Source organism: Ambystoma mexicanum, chromosome 6q (genome assembly GCF_040938575.1).
Source record: "Ambystoma mexicanum isolate Mex_15411 chromosome 6q, UKY_AmexF1_1, whole genome shotgun sequence".
Classification (NCBI taxonomy): Eukaryota; Metazoa; Chordata; class Amphibia; order Caudata; family Ambystomatidae; genus Ambystoma; species Ambystoma mexicanum.
In genome coordinates, this window is record NC_090937.1 from 1,414,194,036 (window position 1) to 1,414,215,326 (window position 21,291).

Genomic DNA, 21,291 nt, shown 5'->3' on the forward strand with positions numbered 1-21,291 from the left:
TCTTTACCAAGGATGCCCAGCCTGACGACGGGGAATATTCATGAGCATGTGAATCCATGCCAGACCCCCATGCTGGAGAAACATCTTCATGATCTACATCGCTACCATCTGTGACAAGGACCGTGCCCGCCAGAGCCCCCTCCCGCTTACTCCTCTGTCATTTCTCCCCTTTTTCCGGCTCTATCCCCTGTCTGCTGTCATCGTGCGTTCTCAGGGATATCACTCGTGAGTGAACCGGTAAGCTGGATAGTTGTCGGCAGCGGGGGGTGGGTCTCCAGGGGGGGAGCAGGGGGAGGTGGGGGGGGTTGGGGGGGGTGTGAGACTTCTGCATGCTTTGTTCGTCGATCGTTAATGTGTCTTTATACTTGTGTACTATGCGCGGCGGCGACTTACTTTCTGGCTTGTTAGCCTCTGTGTTGTTGATGCTGCAGGACAAATCTTTAATGCACAGTGTTGTGGGCATTGGATGCCTCGCCACACGTGCCAATACATTCGGTCCACATGCTGCCACTTCATCATTTTCATTGTTGGAGCCTGGTAGTTTTGCACGACTCCTTGTTCTAGGGGCTAGGTTTAACGATCTCACCTCGATCCCAGCCCCTCGGCTCACCCCTGCGAATACTCTGCTCACACTCTGCGGACGCTCTGCGTCTGGATTGAGTGTTTTAAACAGAGTTTCAGCACAGGGTCCGCCTTAAAAAAAAAAAAAAGGGAGGTAGAAGAGTTACTGCAACAAAGATCCAAAAGAACAGCTAACACTCTAACACTCCAACATTTTCGAGTGTGCTGTATGCCTATAATAAATATTTGTATACCCGCATGTCTAAAGTGAATTTGTATTTGCAATACTGTGTGGACTCCCTGAAGGCCCCTGAGCCCACTCACTGTCCTTAGACTACTAAGCCTTGACTGCTCATCTACATACCTCAATTGGGTTCTGGGTGGCCTCCTAGAATCAGTCCACCACGACAGATTCCAAAAATCCATCTTAACAGTACTAATCGCTTATTATGGGGTCGGTTTCTTCCTTTAAGACAGCAGTCTTCAACCTTTGGCTTGCCTAATGTTTTGGACTGCAAGGGAATTGCATTCCAAAACATCTGGAGAGCCAAAGTTTCCAAACCCATGCTTTAAGAGAAACAATATAATTGTGTGATCATCTTTTGCCTATAAGGTCTGTATATTATGACGAGGCCATTTTCAAATTAATACTGTTTTTTTTATTTTATTCAGTTTGTAGTATCTATATTTAAATAGTGATAGACTTTAACCACCTCTGATAGAGTTTAACCACCTCGACACCTTAATTCATCAGGAGGATTTAAAATGTTAATTCATCATAACATACTCATATAACCAGACTAATATCGCATTCATTAGAACTGTTGGTGAAAAAGAAAATATAAAGAAAGGGACATTCATTTACTCCATACATTTCAAAATGAACTTTCACCCAAACCTAAATAAAAGAAGCCAGGCATAGATCCCAAGGACCCAGGTAATTTGTGCCCTATTACCAATTGTAATTTCATTCTTAAGGTTCTGGATACAATAGCAACAACTCAACTCCAGAAACACGTTGAAGCCAATTCTATCTTACATGAGCAGCAATCGAGTTTCCATGCTGCACACAGCACGGAGACCGCTATGCAGAGTTGCAGACTTTCATGCTTTTTTTTTTTTTACACAATTTTTATTTTTAAAAACAAAACCAAACAATACAGCTTTAGAACGTTCATAATCAATGTAAACCAACACATTACACATTTCCCGTCCTCCCCCCCTCCCTCCCCGTTAACTCGAGCCGTTTCATCAGTTACTTCAACATTAGCATTTTCAGGAATCTCAGTGCTTGTCGACTCATCTGAGTCTTCTGTTTCGTGGCTGGCCTGGTGAGGAGCAGCTATGGAGGTCACCAGTTGCCTCCAGGCTATCAGGGGACCCACTTCTTCTCCTCCCCCCTTGGTGACAGCTTCAAACCAAACCATAGTTTCTGCTTCTGCCCATCTTAGGAGGTCCGCCCACCATGTCTCCACTCTAGGCCTATGGGCCGCCTTCCAGCACATCGCAATCCTGCGCTTGGCCAGGACATATGCCAGGTCCTTCATTTTGTTGATATGTTTTAAGTTACGTGGCCTGGGAAAGTTCCCAAGCATGCATGCTCCAGCAGACCCCACATCCAGCGCCACACCCCAACCGGCCATTTTCGTCTTTATTTCTTCCCAGAATCTATGGACCTCTGGTCACGCCCAGAACATGTGCAGCAACTCTGCCTCCTCCTCTCCACACCTGGGACTTTTCGGAATGGCTGAGCCTCTGAACCTGGCTATTCTTCCCGGGGTCAGATAGACTCTATGGGTAACATACAGCTGGATCTGCTGGAGTCTCGCATTCCGGGACACCTTCTTATGGTACCTCTGAGCTCTATCCCATTGTCTATCCGTCATAGGTTCTCCTATCTCCTCCTCCCAATCTAGCCTCAGCTGAAGTAGCTCCCTCTCTGCCTTCGCTCTTAAGAGCTCATATATCCTAGATATTTCGTGTCCACCCTCAGAGACATACATCGTTTCCAGGGTGGCATCAGGTTCTTCTGCCAGCGCCGTTTCAGGCCACCTCCCCCTTACCCGTTTCAAAAGCCTGATATATGTAATGTATTGGCCGCTATGCACCCCCGTCTCCTCCTGCAACCTCTGAAATTCCAATACCTCCCCCCTTCCTGTCATATATCCCCGATGGTGGCTTGACCCACCAGTTCCCAGTATTTGCGCACTGCTTCAAACAATTGGAGGTCATCTTTGCATAGAGCCACCAGTGGGACTTGCTGGGAGAGCGGGTCTGGGTCACCCACCGTTTTCCACGTTCTGCGCCAAACTTCCCAACCCAACTCCAGTAACCTCCCCCTTCCGACCACCTTGGTTTTTTGCATCCACACAATCTCTTTCAGAAAGTATGGGGCTGAGTCACCCAGCAGAAGCCTAGCTTCCGCTGAGTCCTCCACAGACAACCACCTAGCTACATACAAAAGCTGTCCCGGGACAGGTATGGGATGGTATGGGACATATGGGTCAGGTATGGGACATTCACAAAAAATGCAAGAGTCTGGGCAGAACAACCATTTTGAGCAAGGCTGCTCTCCCCATCATGGCCAGAGGCAGCCTAGTCCAGAACGCCATACTATTCCTAATACCCTCAATCGCTTTTTCGGTATTATGTTGGTGCTCTGCCTCTATTTTATGGTAAATATTCACACCCAGATACTTGAATGTCACTGTCTGCCAGGGTATCTGCAGGACGGGTAACCTTACCGATGGGGTGCTCCTATACCTTCCCAAGAGGAACAATCTAGATTTCCCGGGGTTCACTGATATGCCTGAGAGGGTGGCGTAACGATCCATCACCTCCAGCACATATTGCAGATTTTCTACTGGGTAGCGCAAGTAGAGAAGCATGTCATCTGCATATAGTGATATCAGGTGTGTGCCCCCTGTCGTGTGAATCCCCACCTCCCTGAACTGTTGCCGCAGGTATATTGCTAGCGGCTCTAATGCCAGGATATATAACATGGGTGACCAGGGGCAACCCTGCTGGTCCCTCTACTGTGTTGCCATTTGTCTGAAATTGTGGGTCCAGTTTTAACTCTCGCAATCGGGGAGCTATATAGCAACTGGACCCATCTAGTATATCCTGGTCCCATTCCGTATCCCTTCAGGGTCGCTTTCAACCACGGCCACCGCACTGAATCAAAGTCTTTCACCGCGTCTAGAGACACGATGGCCATCTCTCCCGAGTCTTCCTTAGTTTGGTCTATAATATGGTGCAGTCTCCTGTGGTTATCTGTGATATTTCTGCCAGGGACATAACCCGTTTGATCAGGGTGTATCAACTTGCTGATCACTCTCTTTAGTCTATTGGCTAGCACTGCTGTGAGTATTTTGCTATCCTGGTTAAGCATGGACAAGGGCCTATATGACCCGCATTCTGTGTCCGGCTTGCCTGGTTTCAGGAGCGGGAGGATCACTGCCTTGCGGATGGGACGCCGGCAGTTCCCCCCGCTCATAGGCTTTGTTAAACATGGACAGCAGCGGCTGGAGTATCTCCTGCTTGTATGTTTTGTAAAATTCGCAAGGTAACCCATCTGACCTAGGCACTTTACATGTGGGGAGGTGTTGGATCACCGCCCCCAGTTCGTCCGCGGTAATGGGGGCATCTCTCTGCGCGTTGTAGGTCGCTCAAGGAGGGCAGCCCCATATCCTCTATTGTTTCCAGTATTTCCTGGCTCATATCCTCTTCTGTATCTTCATATAATCGCCTGTAGTACTTGAAGGTCTCCCCGTTTACGCCCTCCTGGGTACTATAAATGCGTCCTTCAGCATCCCTGATCTCTCTGATCACCGACCGAGGGGTCTCATTTTTGTATAGCCAGGCCAGTAGTCTACCTGGCTTGTGCCCCCCTGCATGTAACCTGTCTGTATATTTCTTATAGTTTAATTAGCATAATCTATACCAGAGTTCACTACAGGCTAACTGTACATCTTTTATCTTGGCGATGTGCTCTCGGGCGGCCCCCTCGCTTCGAGTAAGGTCTTCCAGCTCTCTTTCTGTTTTTTGCAGTTCCCGTTCGATACCCCCTCGGAGCCCCTTAGATTTTGATGTGGCTACCCCACGCACCACCACCTTGAATGCCTCCCATACTGTTCACACGGAGCGTACACTACCCGTATTGATTTCAAAGTATTCCTCGATGGCCACCCTCAGATCCTCCCGAAATTCTGCATCCTGTAATGCCTCAGTTCTGAGCCTCCATGTCAGGATACGCGCTCTGGGGGGTTGATGTTGCCACTCTATGACCAAAGGCGAATGGTCGGATAATACGCTGGCCTTATATTCGGCCCCTACCATTTCCCCCGCTATTTACGCCCCAGCAAACATAGTCCAACCTTGTGTGCAGGTCATGTGGCGCTGCATAATGCGAATACTGCATATCCGTTCGGTGTAGTTTCCTACACACATCCTCCAGACCAAGGTCTGTCAATAGTATCCTCAGTGCTTTAGCTGCTGGCGCTGGTTTCCCTGATTTGTCGTCTGACCTGTCTATTCTGGGGTTCAGGGTACAATTGAAATCCCCTCCCCACACCATCGCGCCACCCACCAGGGGGCTCATTTTACTGTATAGGGACATGAAATATGCCGCAGTATCATGTTTAGGAGCATACAGATTAATAATGTTCACCTCCCTGTTGTCCAGGATCCCCACCACCACCACCAATCTGCCCTCTGGGTCTATTGTCGAGCTGAGTAACTGAAACGGAACGTGTGGCGCCACCCAGGTGATCACCCCTCTTGCATATGCCGAGTATGTGGCACCTATGACATTACCTTTCCATTTCCTTCTGACCACCTCCAGTTTTTCTTTGGTGAGGTGGGTCTCTTGTAGCAACGCTATGTCAATGTGCATCCTCTTTAGGTACATCATCACTTTGTTACGTTTTAGATAACTATTGAGGCCTCGCACGTTCCAGGTCACCACTCTGAGATTACCCGACGCCATCTAGTCGATGTGCTCCTCCTACACCCTCCCTTCCAGTGTCTTCTCTGATGGCCCGTTGTCTGACTCTTAGCCCTCCCCCCTCCCAACAACTCACCCCCTTTCCCAAAACTCTACCCCACTGCACACACCCCTTCCCCCCAACCCCCTGCCCAGCCCCAACAAATGCCCAGCTCCATACCTGGATCTCAGGCCCACCCGCGTCTGGTCCTACCTCGAAACAGAGGACTAGGACCCCGCGGGGCGTCACCGATCTAACAATGACCTAACTAAGTGTACTATTGAGGGGTTCAAGGACTGTCTCCCAGGAGCTCTCGCCTGTCTGAATGGGATAGTTGCATCCATCGGATCCTGTTCGCGCGCGTTTGCTGCAACATATTCCCCAAAGCTTATTTAACACTATATTCAGAAACCTTACCATCATATAATGCTGTAGCACACTCCCCACCAGCCTTATTTAATACTAAATTCTAGTCCCAATGTCCTGTCTCAAGTCACTAAGGGTGACCCAACTGCGTGCTACTTATCTTCTGCAACTCCCGTCTGGATGTCCGGTTCGTGAGGGCGACCCTGCGTGTCCAACCAGTCCATAACATCCTCCGGCGTCTCGAAGAACAGAGCTTTGTTCTTGTAAAACACTTTCAATTTGGCTGGGTAGAGCAACATATATCGGTTACCGGCCTCTCTCAACCTCCTTTTCACCGCCCCGAAGTTCATCCTGCTGCGCTGTACGTGCAAAGTGTAGCCCGGGTACGCCGTGATCTTCGCCGGCCCCCTTTCTATCGTTCCCCCCTTCCAGAAGAATTCTAGTATCTTTTCCCGATCTCGATAGTTCAGGATCTTCGCGATCAGCGGCCGCGGGGGGGGGGCCCCCGGGGGCGGTCTCCTTGTCAAGGCTCTGTGCGCCCCCTCAACCGCAAACCCCTGGGGTCAGTGCTCCGCCAGTTATTTCCTGCAGCAGCATGGATTCTACATATTCCATCGGGTTAGGCCCCTCCATTCCTTCTGGTAGACCTACAACGCAGATGTTGCGTCTGGCGCACCCTTCTGCCTCCTCTGTCCAGTTCTCCAGATTGCCTACACGCTGCACGAGGGCATGTAGTTCCGATCGGTGGGCGCCGCCGTGTTCAGGGCCATCTCCTTTTCCAGGTTTCCAGTGCGCTCCGCGAGCGTGCGCACATCCTGTCTCAGCAGATTGATTTCCTCCTGAACCGCTCCGATTTTGAGGTCCAGGCCCACTTTCAAGTTGTTCATTGCTAGGACTAATTTGGTCTCCCAGGCAATTTTCAAGTCTGCAATCGCTGCCAGCACTTCTTGGATTGTGCACGGTGTCTCCGCCGCTACAGGAGTGGTGTTCATGCTTTTACCGCCTTCTGCGCCTGTGGGCGTCTTGGCATAGGCCTCCAGCGTGGGCTGTTTGTTTTTGGGTCTGACAGTTTTGTTACACATCATGCAGTGCTGTTCAGGCGTGGGCCAGCAGCGCCTCACCTCACACAAAGGTCCATGTGTCAACAATCCGCTCTTGGCGTGTCCGGGGCCGTGCCAGCTGTATTCTGGTGTGTCCTTGTCGCTCTCCCCACGCCTGGAGTGGGCTGTGTCCTCCCACGTATCTACGTTCACGCAGTGTCGTTACCCAGGCTCCCGCTATGTACCTTTCAACAGCCGGTGGTCTTTTACAACCACTGACCCAGCGCTCTCTCACTCCGGTGCTCTATGAGCACCAAGGTCATATAGCCTGCGGCCACGCCACATGGCCATAGAGGTCGTCTGGTACCAAGTCTAGGAGCCAGCTGATGCTCCGAAGTTGGCCGTCCATATGATCACGCTCCTGTAGCGCAGAGCGAGGTCCCACCAGGCTCAGACCTTGTTTGCTCTCCTTGGGGCAATCCTGAGCTTAGTTTGGTCCCAATTAGTGTTCCAGCTTGGGTTCTGCCCCACTCTACTACCAGCGAGGGTGCACTATCCGAGCTCCCACGTTGTCGGCCACAGCTACCGAGCTGCTGTGGTTAGCCTGCTGTATGAGAGAGTCTTATGCCAGCCTTCGCTGCAGTACAGATGTGTTGCCTCTCAATGAAGTATGCACTGCCAGGGGGCTCAGATGCGCACGGTTTAGGGTGCCCTGCGTGCGTCTGCACCAGGCCCCATGGGTAGCTTGGTGTTTCCTTTAGTTTGCCATGTCTCCACATGGCCAGCTGGGGCACACCCTGGAGTCTGTCGATCACCAGCCCCTCCGTGGCTGTCCCCTGTTAGGGCCTGACACCGCCTTGGATCTTCTTTCCGTGAGCAATCGATCCAGTGTCTCCAAATCGACCGCTCGCCTGTTTCAGTCTCGCACCACTTGAGATCCACTCCCCGGGGGCCCTCCGCCCCGTCAGCCAGGGTTTTCGGCGAAGCCGCTCCAGAGCTCCGCCGTGCGCCTCTGATCTCCAGGCAATGAAGTGCTGCAGGTCCCAGGCATCTGCAAACCGGGCACCGCACCCCTCAGCACCGCCCGGGTACCGATGTAGCCTCCCCTGCCGCAGCGACGCAGCACTGTCCACACCGTGCTTGCTCCCCTCCGCTCTCCGGCACGGGAACTGCAGGAGCCTCTATCCCGCCTCGGGCCACCAGGTTGAGCGTCGCCGCCACCAGCTCCAGGCGATTGCGCTACAGGCCGCAGTACAACGACCCTGCCGTCCGTGTCTCCGGTCTCTGCCTGCACACTGGCTCCACAGGCCCCCCCCCCCCCGACCAGTTCTACGACCGCTTCAAGGCAGGACACGTCGCACTTTTTGGGCCACTATTGTCAGCACGGCATGTGCCGTGCTGGCCGACTATCTTCCTCAGCCTCGCAGCCTTTTTATGGCCCTTTGTCCAGTAACGGCCATCTTGGGCAATGTCCTATTAAGCAGGTCGATCGCCTCCTTCTTTAGGCTCCAGTTTCATCAATATGTCGTTCCACGGGCTGTTTGGGCACTCGTGTACCCACAGCATTCGTACTCCACCTGATGCGCCATGGACCTGCTCATTCGCCAACAACTATCGTTTTCGATCAGGATCAGTATCAGATCTGCCAGAGCTCCCTTGAGAAGTGTTCTTTCATGTAGCCATCTGGCCACAGCCCCCGCAGACTTTCATGCTTGGCATTCTCGACAAGGGTAAGACAGGGCTATTGATGCTACTGGACCTAAGTGCAGCCTTTGATCTTGTTGACCACCAATTGCATCATCAGGTCCTGGATAAAATGGCCGGGTGCTCTAAGGTAGTACTGGCATGGTTGACTTACTTTTTGGCGGATTGTGAGGCAAAAATTCACTGGGGAGGGAAAGTCCAAGGCAACCCGCATAAATTATGGGTTTCCACAGGGAGCGAGTTTATCTCCCCTACTCTTTGATATATACATGCAATGTCTGTGTGAATTACTGGAAAGGGTCTGCGCATTTTTCGCAAATTACGCCGACACCCAGTTGGTGATGGAGCTGGAGGGTGATCATCTTATAGACAATGCCAACATGTCAAAAGTATATAGCATTACAGAATAATTAATGGAGGGCAACTGGATGTGTCTAAATAGCAAAAAGACAGATGATTATCTTCGGCACCCGTCGAGCAAGAGCTAAGCTAGGGGCAGAATACGAGTCTTTCTATATTAAAGACACATGTATCCAAGTGTCCGCTCAGGTGAAAACCCTTGGGACGATTATGGAGGCATCCCTGGGTGTAGAAGCCCAGGTGAACCACCTACATAAGAACAACTCCTACTACCTCTGCTTACCAAGAGCCAAATCGACCGTTCCTGAGCGAGAAGAATACTGCCACCATTGCTAGGGCCACCATTTTGTCCCGTCTGGACTATGGTAATTCTCTAATGCTCGGAGCCACGAAGAAATGTTTAGAGAGATACTCGATCATGGAAATAATGCAGTACGCATCTAAAGTGATTAAGAAAAGGGACCATATTTCTAAGGGAAGGAAAGCATTGCATTGGCTTAAGATCGAAGATGGGATCCACTTTAAATCTTTGACTCTAGTGCACAGGTGTCTGCATGGCTCCGTGCCAGCATACCTTAAGAAAAAGATCCTATGATATACCCCAAATCAGTCATTGAGGTCAGAAGCACAAGGTAGGGTCTCAGTGGCCTCTTTCAGCCGAGCTACAGGCTCGGGCAGTGCTTTTCCACTGCTGGCAGCCGAGCATTGGAATAGGCTGCCCCAAACCCTCCAACTTGAATCCAATTACCTTGCTTTTCGAAAGCACCTTAAAACCGACCTGTTCAAATAACTTAGCCAAGATTTTATTTTAGGATAGCCCGCAAACTCAGTCAGATTGTCTCAGTCCTGTCTTTTTGCATGTTTTGTGTCCTGCGCCCTGATGCCTGTGGGCTTTCGGCGCTCTATATCATGTAAATAAAAAAATAAAATTGTTGCGTCACTACAATTCTCACCTTTAAACAGCTTTAACTATATTCTTAGTTTGTTTACTGTATTTGATAGTCCAGAGAACTCCAAGCCGTTTCGCATGGATTTCAACGTTCACAAGATGGCGCCCAACATTTGAATCGACGATGACGTCATCCAGCGAATGTCGCCCAAGCGTACTCTCTGCCATATTATAGGAATGTTCTTTAACAAGTCAGACATTATAGGATTCCTCTCTAAATCGTAACATGCAACAATCTCTTATTTCATTCGAACAACAGGATGAGATTTCTCTCTATACGTAATTAACGATTATAGGACACAACACGAGTACTAATTTGCCCTTTTTCTTCATAACTTTGTTGGTTATTAGAAAGCACAACAGTCTTTAAACTTAGATCAATCATCATCAGACTTCTGTAGTATCTTTCAAAATGAAGACCGGCAGAACTGGAGCTAAACAACTAATATTCTAGTTAACTTAATAACAGAAAGTCATTCACATCTCACAGAAATTACCAGAACTCATTATCCTGATTAAGTCCTGAATAGCACATATCCATTACATGTATACATTTTGCCTCTTGTTGCCGTAATTTGTGTTCTCAGTTTCCACCTCTTTGTAAAGGTTGACTGTGGCAAAACCCATACATTTGAAGGTATATGTGGTACAATTAAGATGTTCTTTTCACCAATGAACCACCATTGGGTATCTTTGATTCGCACTCGATAGCTCCGATATGTTCCGTAATTCGAAGTTTCGATTTTCGAATTGTGCTTCCCATGTAGCACATGCTGCAACACCCCAATGTCAAACTGCAACACCATATTGTATATGGAATCGTGTATCTTGTGTTGGCATCGATTAGGGAGTGTAAACATTTCTATTTTATCCATAATTTGCGGACATAGCTCAGTGCCTATATTTGTGGTTACCAAACACTAGTGGCAATTTCCATAACGTATGAATAGAGCCTGATGGATCTTCTACATTTTTCTCCATGAAGATTGGACATATTAAATGTTTTATTGTTGCTGTTTTCTGATAACTATTTGAGGTGCTGCATCTGAGTATTTGGATATAGTAGTGTCCAAATACAATATGTGCCAATGTTTAAGAATCATCCTGATTCTACTGTGATTTGTGCTGTATTTTGTTGTAAGTCTAATCTTCCGTCGAGATTCCCAGAAAATCTTTTTGTTTCATCTTTTCAACCAAATGTTCACCCCTATCTTTTTAAGCTGTTCTCTTTTCCGCTTTGAGTGTTCATTATGGATCACCTCTTTCCTTGGTTTATTCTTACTGGTAGTCCGATGTTTCTGATATTGCATTACTGCATTGCTCTTAATTCATAAAAAAATCTTTAAGGGATGTTAAGCCCTTGGAGGGCCTGGGATGGTTAGGTGATTCTTAAAAATGTAAGTATTCTAAAATGGGTCTCAGGCAGTTTAACAAGGATTCACCATCTCTACAGAGCAAAGACACAGTAAGGAACAAGTTACTTACCTGTAACTGTTGTTCTCCCGCATGGGTCTGGCATGGATTCACATGCTCATGAATATTCCCCGTCGTCAGGCTGGGAATCCTCAGTAAAGAAAAAACCAGTATCAGTTTCGTTTCTGATCTGTCTTTCGTAGTAATAACCAATCACTGGTCTCTGCGTCATACTGACCACAGCCAATGACTGCCCTCTACCTAAGCACCGCCTCTGGCAGCCATCTTCAGATTTGGAAGCACGTGAAGTGGCAGTATGACCAAGTGAAGAGCCGCAGAGGGGTAGGCGGGAGGGTTCGCATGTGAATCCATGCCAGACCCATGCTGGAGAACAACAGTTACAGGTAAGTAACTTGTTCCTTCTCCAGCATGGGGTCTGGCATGGATTCACATGCTCATGAATAAAGAATACATAGCAGTACACACATGCACAACCACGGGAGGTGGCAAAGGCTCAACATTAAGCAGTACATCAAACTCAACATTAAGCATCTTACCTCCTCACCAGGCTCACCTCAGGCGAACAGGTTGCGCAGCACTGCTTGGCCGACCCTGGACTCCTCCCTGGAATCCCGATCGACGCAGTAGAATTTCGTGAAGGTGTGCATCGACCTCCACGTAGCAGCCCTGCATATGTCCAGCAGGGGCACACCAGAAAGGAACGCTGTGGTAGCTGCGATCGCTCTGGTGGAATGAGCTCTCGGACGGCCAGGCAGCGGTCGGTTAGCCAACCGATGACAGTACATGATACAGCCGGAGAGCCATCTGGAAATGGAAGCCTTCGAGAGAGCCTTCCCCTGATTGACAGGTCCAAAGTTCACAAAGAGTTGTGACGTCTTCCGAAAACACTTTGTGCGGTCCACGTAGAACTTCAGCGCTCTAGCCACATCCAGCGAGTGCAAAGTCCTCTCAGCCGGCGACGAAGGCGACGGGAAGAACACAGGCAACACCAAGGGTTCGTTGAGATGGAAGTCCGACGGTACCTTGGGCATGAAGGAGGGGTGCGTCCTGAGCACTACCCTCGTGTCGTGAAAAGTCAAGTACGGGGCCTTGCAGGAAAGGGCCTGGATCTCTCCCACCCGTCGTGCGGAGGTGATGGCCACAAGAAACGCTGTTTTCCACGACAGAAACTTCAACGGGGCCGAGTGCAGAGGCTCGAACGGAGGTCCCATGAGCTTGGTCAGCACCACGTTGAGCTCCCACGCCGGGGCCGGAGCCTTCACCGGCGGGAACGATCTGAACAGTCCCTTCATGATCTCTTTCACCAGACGATGAGACCACAAGGACGTCCGGCCCGTGGTTCTGGTGTATCGGGAGATCGCAACAAGATGAATCTTGATGGACGCGTGTGCCAGTCCAGCTTTGGCCAGCGTCAGCAGGTACGGCAGTACCTGGGGAGCCGTAATCCGTAGAGGGTTAATCTTCTGTGCGTGGCACCAGACAGAGAACCTCTTCCATTTGTGTCCGTAGCATTTAAGAGTCGAGGACGCCCTGGCCTTTGCAAGAACCTCTCTGCAGTCGGCCGGTATGTCGTATCCTCCAAACTCTAGCGCTGCAGGAGCCAGGCCTGCAAGTTCAGCGATTTCGGGTCATGGTGGAGGATGGCGCCTCCTTCCCTGGAGAGTAGATCCGCGTCCACCGGCAGCTTGATTGGCGGGGACGCTGACAAGTCCAGAAGGTCCGGGAACCATATCTGCCTCGGCCACGCAGGTGCGACGAGGATCATCCTGCACCGTGACCTCTTGAGCTGGTTGACGAGCCGGATTAGCAGTGGCAAAGGAGGGAACGCGTAGAGGAACAGGCCCTCCCAGGGGAACGAGAAAGCATCGCCCATGCTCCTCGCCTGGGGAACCTGCTGGTGAACCTCCGGCACTTGGAGTTCGTCGCCGTCGCGAACAGGACGATCTGGGGTGTGCCCCACCGTCGGAAGAGGCGATCCACTAGATCCTGCCGTAGTTCCCACTCGTGGCACGAGCGCAGCTCCCTGCTGAGTGAGTCGGCGATGGTGTTTTTTATCCCTGCCAGATGAAACGGCACCAGAAACATCCTTTGGGCGACGGCCCAATGCCACAGGTCCTGTGCCTCCTTGGACAGCGCTGGGGACCTGGTTCCGCCCTGTTTCCTGATGTAAAACATGGTGGTGGTGTTGTCGGTGAAGATCCTCACCACCTTGCCCTTGAGGGACGGAAGGAAGGACCTGAGGGCCCAGAACACTGCACGGAGCTCCAGGACGTTGATATGGAGGGACTTCTCCGTCGGGAGCCAAAGGCCTCTCGCGTGCAGGATTTCGGTGTGCGCTCCCCACCCTTCCAGGGAGGCATCCGTGGTCACTGTCTCCTGGTGGTCTGGGGTCTGGAAGTCCATGCCCGCCGTCAGATGCGCGCGGTTGCCCCACCACCGGACCGCTCGGCGGAAACTCTCGTCGAGTGTGATCCTCTCCTCGAAGCCGCCCGTCGTTTGGATCCAGCGCGCGTCCAGGAACTCCTGCAACGGGCGCATCCGGAGCCTGCACATGGGAATGAGGTAGATGCAAGAAGACATCATTCCGAGGAGGGACTTGATGGACCTCACCTTGGCCGCATCGGAAACCAACATCCGCTGTACCTTGCCCAGGATGGACCTGGTCCTTTCCTCCGACGGGGAGGCCAGAAGGGACACTGTGTCGAGCTTCGCTCCCAGAAACAGTGCGTTTTGCGCGGGTACCAGGTGGGACTTGGCGTAGTTCACGGAGAATCCCAGGTCCGTGAGAAGTTGGACGGTCCTTGCCGTGTGCTCCACGGCGAGCTCCCTCGTCTTGGCTCGGATGAGCCAGTCGTCCAGGTAGGGGTAGACGTGGATCCCCTAGCGGCGCAGCTGCGCCGCCACCGGTGCAAGGCACTTGGTGAATACCCTGGGTGCCGACCTTAGTCCGAAGGGGAGGGCTTTGAACTGGTAGTGACGCCCTTGGACCACAAACCTGAGGAATTTTCGGTGCCCCTTTAGGATGGGAATATGGAAGTAGGCATCCTCCAAATCCAACGACGACAGGAAGTCTCCTTCCTCCAGCTGCCCCAGGACGTGCTGGAGGGTGACCATCCGGAACTTCTGCGCCTTGATGAACTTGTTCAGACGTCGCAGGTCTAGGATGGGGCGCCATCCTCCCGTCTTCTTCTTCACGAGGAAGTATCTCGAGTAAACTCCGGAGCCCCGAAGCCTCTTTGGGACGAGTTCGATGGCGCCCTTCCTGAGCATCGCCTTTACCTCCAGGAGAAGCTGAGGGACGTGAAGCTCTTTCCTGGCCACGGGGGGGACGCGCGGGCACCTTCTTTGAAACTCGAGCGCGTGGCCCCGGGCTAAGGCGTCCAGCACCCAACGGTCGGTGGAGATGGACTCCCACACGCTGACGAAGCTCGCCAGCCGGCATCCCACCAGGGTGCTTCGGTGGGGGCCCGACCCCACGGCCGGTTCAATCCTGTTACGACGAGGCTTTGCCGCCTTGACCTCCTTGGCGACGACGGCGGGGTCCGCCAGACTTGCCTCGTCCTCTGTAGGCCTCCTGAGACGACGAGCGGGCCGCTTGACGGTAGTTGGAGAAACCGCCGCCGGAACCTTTGGAGGCGCCCTTGCCTCCGCTGCTCCGAAAGGGCGTCCGTCGTTGCTGCAGAACCCCAAGGGCCCGGGCCGTCTCAGTGTCCGCTTTAATGGCCTGAAGGGAATCGTCCACTGTTTTCCCAAACAGGTTGTTCCCATCGAACGGCATGTCCAGGACTCTGGTCTGTACGTCTTGACGGAAGTCCGTAGCCTTGAGCCATCCACGCCGCCTAAGGCACACGCCGTTGCCCAACTGGCGGAACCCAGTGTCGGCGATGTCCGTCGCAATAGTGATGGCGTGGTCCGACGCCACCTCACCTTCCTGTAGGATCTCCAGGGCATCTGCCCTCTTGTCGTCCGGTAGGAAGTCCAGCAGGGGAGCCAGTTTGTACCATAGCTCCCTGTCGTAGCGGGCCACGATAGCCAAGGCGTTGGCCGCTTTAATCGTCGTCGCTGCAGACGAGATGACCCTGCGTCCCATAGCGTCCAATTTCTTTCCCTCGCCGTCCGGTGGGGAAGTCGATGTGGAGGCCGCACCCCCCCCCCCGCTTTCTTCCTGGCCGCCGCGGAGACGACGGAGTCCGGGGTAGGCTGCGCCCGGAGGCACAGGGGGGCCGCGTCCGGGACCCGGTACTTCTTCTCGTACCGGTCTCTTCTAGCTGGCGTCGTGGAAGGGTTCTTGAGGAGGGCGAGGCCCTCATCCCAAATGTCGTCCAGTAGAGGCACCGCGAGGACCGTCTTCCTCTTGGCCTCGCGCCGTTGATAAAGGAATCCTTCCTTTTTCTTCTCCTCAGGGCAGAGTTGGAAAAGCTCGGATGCCCTGGCGATCATGGAGTGGAACGATCCAATCTCGTCGGGCGGAGAAGCCCTGGTGGGAGGTGACGACGGTAGATCCTCGTCGTATACCTCGTCGTCCGTACCCGTCGCTGCCGTGTCAGTCCCCGTATCATCCCCTCGGGTGGACGGGGAGGAAGGCTGGACGGGGCGCGACGGTTCAAAAGGAGGTGGAGGGTGAATCCTTCTTTTCTTGGGCGGGGGAACACCAGAAGGTCCCGGTTCAGGATCCCCCGACGGGAAAGGTTCCTCCGTCGGCAACGGTAGTCTCGTCCTTATCTCTGAGCATAAGGACTGTACAAACAAACAACTGTACAAACAAAATGGCCGCCGAGTTGTCTTGCGACGCTGGCAGAGGGGAATCCGACGGGCGATCAGGGGCCCCGTCGGCACCCTCAACGATGTCGTCGTCACCTGCGTCGGGATCCATCCCGACGGGCCGGTCTTCTTCCACGCCAAGGCCGTGGCTTAAGACCTCGATCAGCTCTTCCTCCGAGGTTGAGGCCGAATCTACGACGACGCCCTGCCCCCCCTTTTTCTTCCCCGCCGGGGATTTCACAGGGGTCCTATCGATGGGCACAAAAGAGGACTCCCTCCGAGGTGGCAGGGAGACTCTGAGCCCCGAGGTCGCCACCACTGGTGTAGCCTCCACAGGCTGAGCCAGGGCCGCCGCGACAGTATCGATAGAGGGCTTGGCCGGATGGATTAAGGTCTTCACCACCTTAGGTGCGCTCACCGCCTTATCCTTGAGGGGGGGACACTGCCTCGCTCCCCCTCCGATGGGGCCTTCGATCTCGACCGGGGCCTCTCCAGGAGCTTCGCCGGGTGCTCGCCCTTCCTCTTACCCGACCCAGAGCGTTGGCTCGTGGGTGAAGGTGCCGGGGAGGGTGCGCCCTGCCTGGCGCCCGTAGAGCCCGACCGTTCGGCGCTCCCGGTGCCAGCGGACTCGCGGTGCTTGGCCTTGTGTTGGACCCCCGTCGCCGGGGCGTCCTCAAAGGTCTTAGAAGCCCGCTCGGATTTCTTCCTCTTCTTCTCGCCTGACGGGCTCTTCCCTTCCAGCCAGTTGGCGAGACGTTGATGGCGGTCCCTCATGGTCCGCTCCGACATGTTGCCGCAAAACGCACAGTCCTTCTCCACGTGCGTCTTGTCCTCATGTAAGCAGTAGAGACAAAAAGAGTGTTCGTCCTCCTTAAAGACGTTCTGGAGCTGGCATCCAGGGCAGATCCTGAACAGCTTTCCGGGCGTCGAGCTTCCCTTCTCCTGGGCCATGTCCGGGCCTGAGAAACTTCTGGAGTCCTCCAAAAGCGTAGCTCGACGAAATCTTCACCCTTGAGGGGCGCAGACGAATCCGACACGGGTCCCCGTTGATCGGATGGAGAGTCGGTGGAGCTTGAGGCTCTTTTGACCGAAAAAACGAAGTTTTTGAGAAAAAACGTGAAAAAATAGCACTAACGCTCGAGAGCAATAGCACGAGGATCCCAACACATGAACGTGCGGTAAAAATCTGAAGATGGCTGCCAGAGGCGGTGCTTAGGTAGAGGGCAGTCATTGGCTGTGGTCAGTATGACGCAGAGACCAGTGATTGGTTATTACTACGAAAGACAGATCAGAAACGAAACTGATACTGGTTTTTTCTTTACCGAGGATTCCCAGCCTGACGACGGGGAATATTCATGAGCATGTGAATCCATGCCAGACCCCATGCTGGAGAATACCTGCACTACAGCAAGCGTACATGAACTTGTTTAATACCCAGAGTGTGATGCCCACAGAAAAAATTGTGAAACAATGAAGCAACCTGGATAGCGATATTTCTGAGAACTATACATACTGGTTAACTGGGTAATTCACCCTTGGAGGCAAGCAGTCCACTGGACTAGAAACCAAAAGAGGCCCTAATTTTCAAAGTGTCCCCATATTATGCATTTGCAGCAAGCTTAACCCTTTTCCTATGAGCAAAAATAGGTTACCACACAAATGAGACCCAGGGTGCAGAGGACTATGGGGCAATCTCCAAAGTTCCCTATTCGGCTGTCACCGCTGCTTGCCTCTCCCATTGACCAGTTAAGTCATTAGAAGACCCTCAAACAATGTACAGATACTCATGAAGGACTCATAATAATAATAATAATAATAAATAATACCTTACTAAAATGTGTCACTCTCAATCAACTCTTACTCTTTGTAAAATCTGCTAAATTAAGGAAAAAGGACACTAAGATGAGCTTCTATTAACTAATAATTAGGATGTCATAACTTGTACTTACGCCTCCATGGCCAAAGAATTCGCAGTAGCAGCAGTCACAGTATTTGCCTTCTTTCTGGTTTGTGGATGTGGAGGTGCTAGAACTGTGCTCTGAGCAGCTGTCTTCATCTTGGCTTTCTTCTCCATCATACTGCTGATGGTCATATCCACTATTTTCGCAGCGATGGCCCTCACACTCGGGATCACTACATTTGCACAAAACAAATGTACTCAATGGAACTGCCCCGTCATCCAATTTACATAATGACCCTAAGTAATAACATTTTAAAGTGCAAAGTACTTGGCAAAAGATGCAACCACTTCAAGTTATGTTCATTAAACTTTTTTTCTGAAATTCTTTGTTTATGTACAGTACTTAAACAATGCAAAATGTCCTTTTGCCTAAGAGCAAATATTAAGATAAATACCTCTGATTTCATGAAAAGTATTAGTCGTATCACACTGTGCAATCATGTAGGATGGAGAGCCACAGAAGAGCTGCAATTAGCAAAATAACACCACTTACTAAAAAAATGCTCTGTTGGCTAGTTCTTGTAAGGGAATGCTGAATTTTGTTTTAATTACCAGTAATTAGAATACACTATTATACTAGGGCCCCACCACCATTTTAAATACATAGCCTACAATAAAATGATGGACTCGTTAGGTGAAGGTCTCTTTACCCGATGGGGTTGCCTGGTGTATGTTTTGCTGGATTCATTAATTTTTTATTGCTTTTTCCCTCCGTCGGGTTTAACCAAATTCCTATATGTGTGGGTTGGCTCTTTACTTTTGATGCAGTGCTTTAAAAGTCATAAACACTCATAAGGCTGGGGTACTCCATAGGTGCCCATGCATCAGAGGGCAGATTTGTCCTTCCTGCTAGTCATGTGGCTAGGATGGTGGCAGCTATCCACTGTGCAAGATGGCCAAACATGCAGCCATTTTCTATAGCTAGTGTCATTCTTGACCCACTCCTCTTGGTACCGCAAATGGAGGTTGTCTATTCTCCTCAAAGTCACATGGCTAAACCTTTCCCCTTTGTGAGCGTTTAAGTGGCCTATATATTCTACAGCAGATCAGTCTCCCTGTGCTGTAGGGTGCAATGGCCTTAATCAGTTCTGCCAAGCATATGCAGATGCCTTTCTGGAAACAAAGTGTGTTTTGTCCATTGTGTGAATAACTTTCCTACGTGTTTGGTGATGCAAAGGTTGAGCCCACCCTCTAGCTAGCTGTCAATTATTTGAAAGTAATTTGGTGCTTGATAGGAGACTGATCAACCAGTCTCGTGTGTGGGGATCAAAAAGACACCTTACCAACTCACTGTCTTGCTGCCAGAACACAAACCTGATTAAGAAAGAGGACAGACGATTTGCACCACTATCTGGAGTGCTCCAAGGAATCCAACAGTGAAGATCTTCCTCTCGGTGACCAAGTAGGAACAGACTGTGCTGCTCCTCTCTTCTGATCAGGAGTTGACAGTGGGATGTCACCTGCCCAAAGGCCCAGTCACTCTAAAGCGCATGGCTATATAATTTCCTGTCCCAAAAGCCTGCGCAAATGCTGGCTAGAAAGAATTTTCTTTTTGCAAATCACCCCAATATTCATTTGGACCCCCAAGACTACTGCCAGACGTTCTGGATCTTCCAATCTCACTCTCAGTTCTGTGAAACCTCTCCCTTTGTTCAGGCATCAATTTCTTCCTATAGTTGTGCCACCCAACCAATATAGACTTCTACCACGGGGCCTATGCCCTCTATGCCCCCTTTTCTGTGTGTGTGGTGTTTAGCTGTGTAGGGACTGTTATTCTCATTTTGTGACAATCTTCCCCATTGCAGCATAAGGAATCCTACATGGACTACTGTTAGGCAAAGTTATGGCGGCACAAATTGTCCCAAGTGTTGGGTAGGATTTTCATAGTAATGATACATCTTCCTGACCTGGGTCAACCCCAGAACCTTTTTCTTTTAATGGTGGATTTTTTTTCCCTTATGCCTCAGGGAGTGGGAATCTTTTTCCACACAGTCTTTGATTTGTTTTTATGGGTGTTCCTATTGTTGCTGGATTTATCTAGGGGCTCCCATTTGAACTTTCTCTGGCTAACCTTGTGAGAAGTACAGTTCCCAATGGTAGAAAGGATCTTTGGATCCCTTTTACATTTTATTAGGTGAGACCAGCACCCCCCCTCCCCTATCTTATGCACATTCCACATCTTTGACAGACTCCCAAAGCAGTACCAGAAAATGGAGGAGGGAAAATAATTTAGAGTACCCAATCAGATAGCAGAATAAAGAACCACCTTACCAAAGGCCATATCTTGACCATGGACCATATCCAGGGAGTAATGTTTAACAAAGGTGTGGATAGAAGCCCATGTGGCTGCATCACACATATTCCTAATAAAAACTCCCCGCTGCAGGGCTGTTGAAGTAGCCACGCCCCTAGTGGAATGATCTTGCAACCCTTCAGGAGGATCCTTGCCCGCCAATCGATAACATTCAGTAATGGTGAGGATAATCGACCTGGACAAGGTCTGTTTGGTAACAGCCTGGCACAGTAGGTGTCCAGCATACCCCACAAAGAGTTGATCGTCCACTCTGACCCGGGACATCCTAGAAATATAAAAGCTCAGAGCTCTCCTAGGGTCCAACCTATGGAGTCGCTCCTCTTCCTTACCAGAATGAGGACGACAGAAATAAGGAAGAACCACTTTCTGGCTTAAATGAAATCCAGACACTACCTTAGGTAGAAAGGAAGGACGTACCCTCAGTACAACTCTATCCTTGTGGAACACAGTAAAGGGTGGCTTAGATGAAAGTGCCTGCAATTCACTCACTCAGTGAGCGGAAGTAACAGCAACCAAGAACACTGTGTGAAAGACAATAGTCTCAAAGGAATAGAGTGCAAAGGTTCAAATGGAGCACCCATCATGAATTTCAAGACCAAATTCAGATCCCAAACCGGCACCTGGAATGGGGACGGCAGGAACATGTTAGTGAGCCCTTTAGGAAATTGGGAAATCAAAGGCATCTCAAAGTAAGAACATTCTTCAGACGAGCGCTTAAAGATGGACAGCGGCGCCAGGTAACCCTTAATAGTAGCTACTTGAAGGCCCCTGTGGGCCAAAGAAAGCAAGAAAGATAGAACTACTGGAATGGAACACTGAAAAGGATCAACATTTTGTCCTCTGCACCAGTCAGTCGC

General features: G+C 50.9%; 1 protein-coding gene across 5 annotated transcripts in view; it reads right to left on the reverse strand.

The window, feature by feature from the left end:
• The window catches only part of FAM193A (family with sequence similarity 193 member A), a 974,920-nt gene that overhangs the window by 241,033 nt on the left and 712,596 nt on the right, over positions 1 to 21,291 (reverse strand). For all 5 annotated transcript variants that reach the window (XM_069632109.1, XM_069632106.1, XM_069632108.1 and 2 more), the window contains one exon: positions 18,110 to 18,293. In XM_069632109.1, the coding sequence (XP_069488210.1) occupies positions 18,110 to 18,293 (184 nt within the window). The remainder of the gene's footprint in view (positions 1 to 18,109; positions 18,294 to 21,291) is intronic.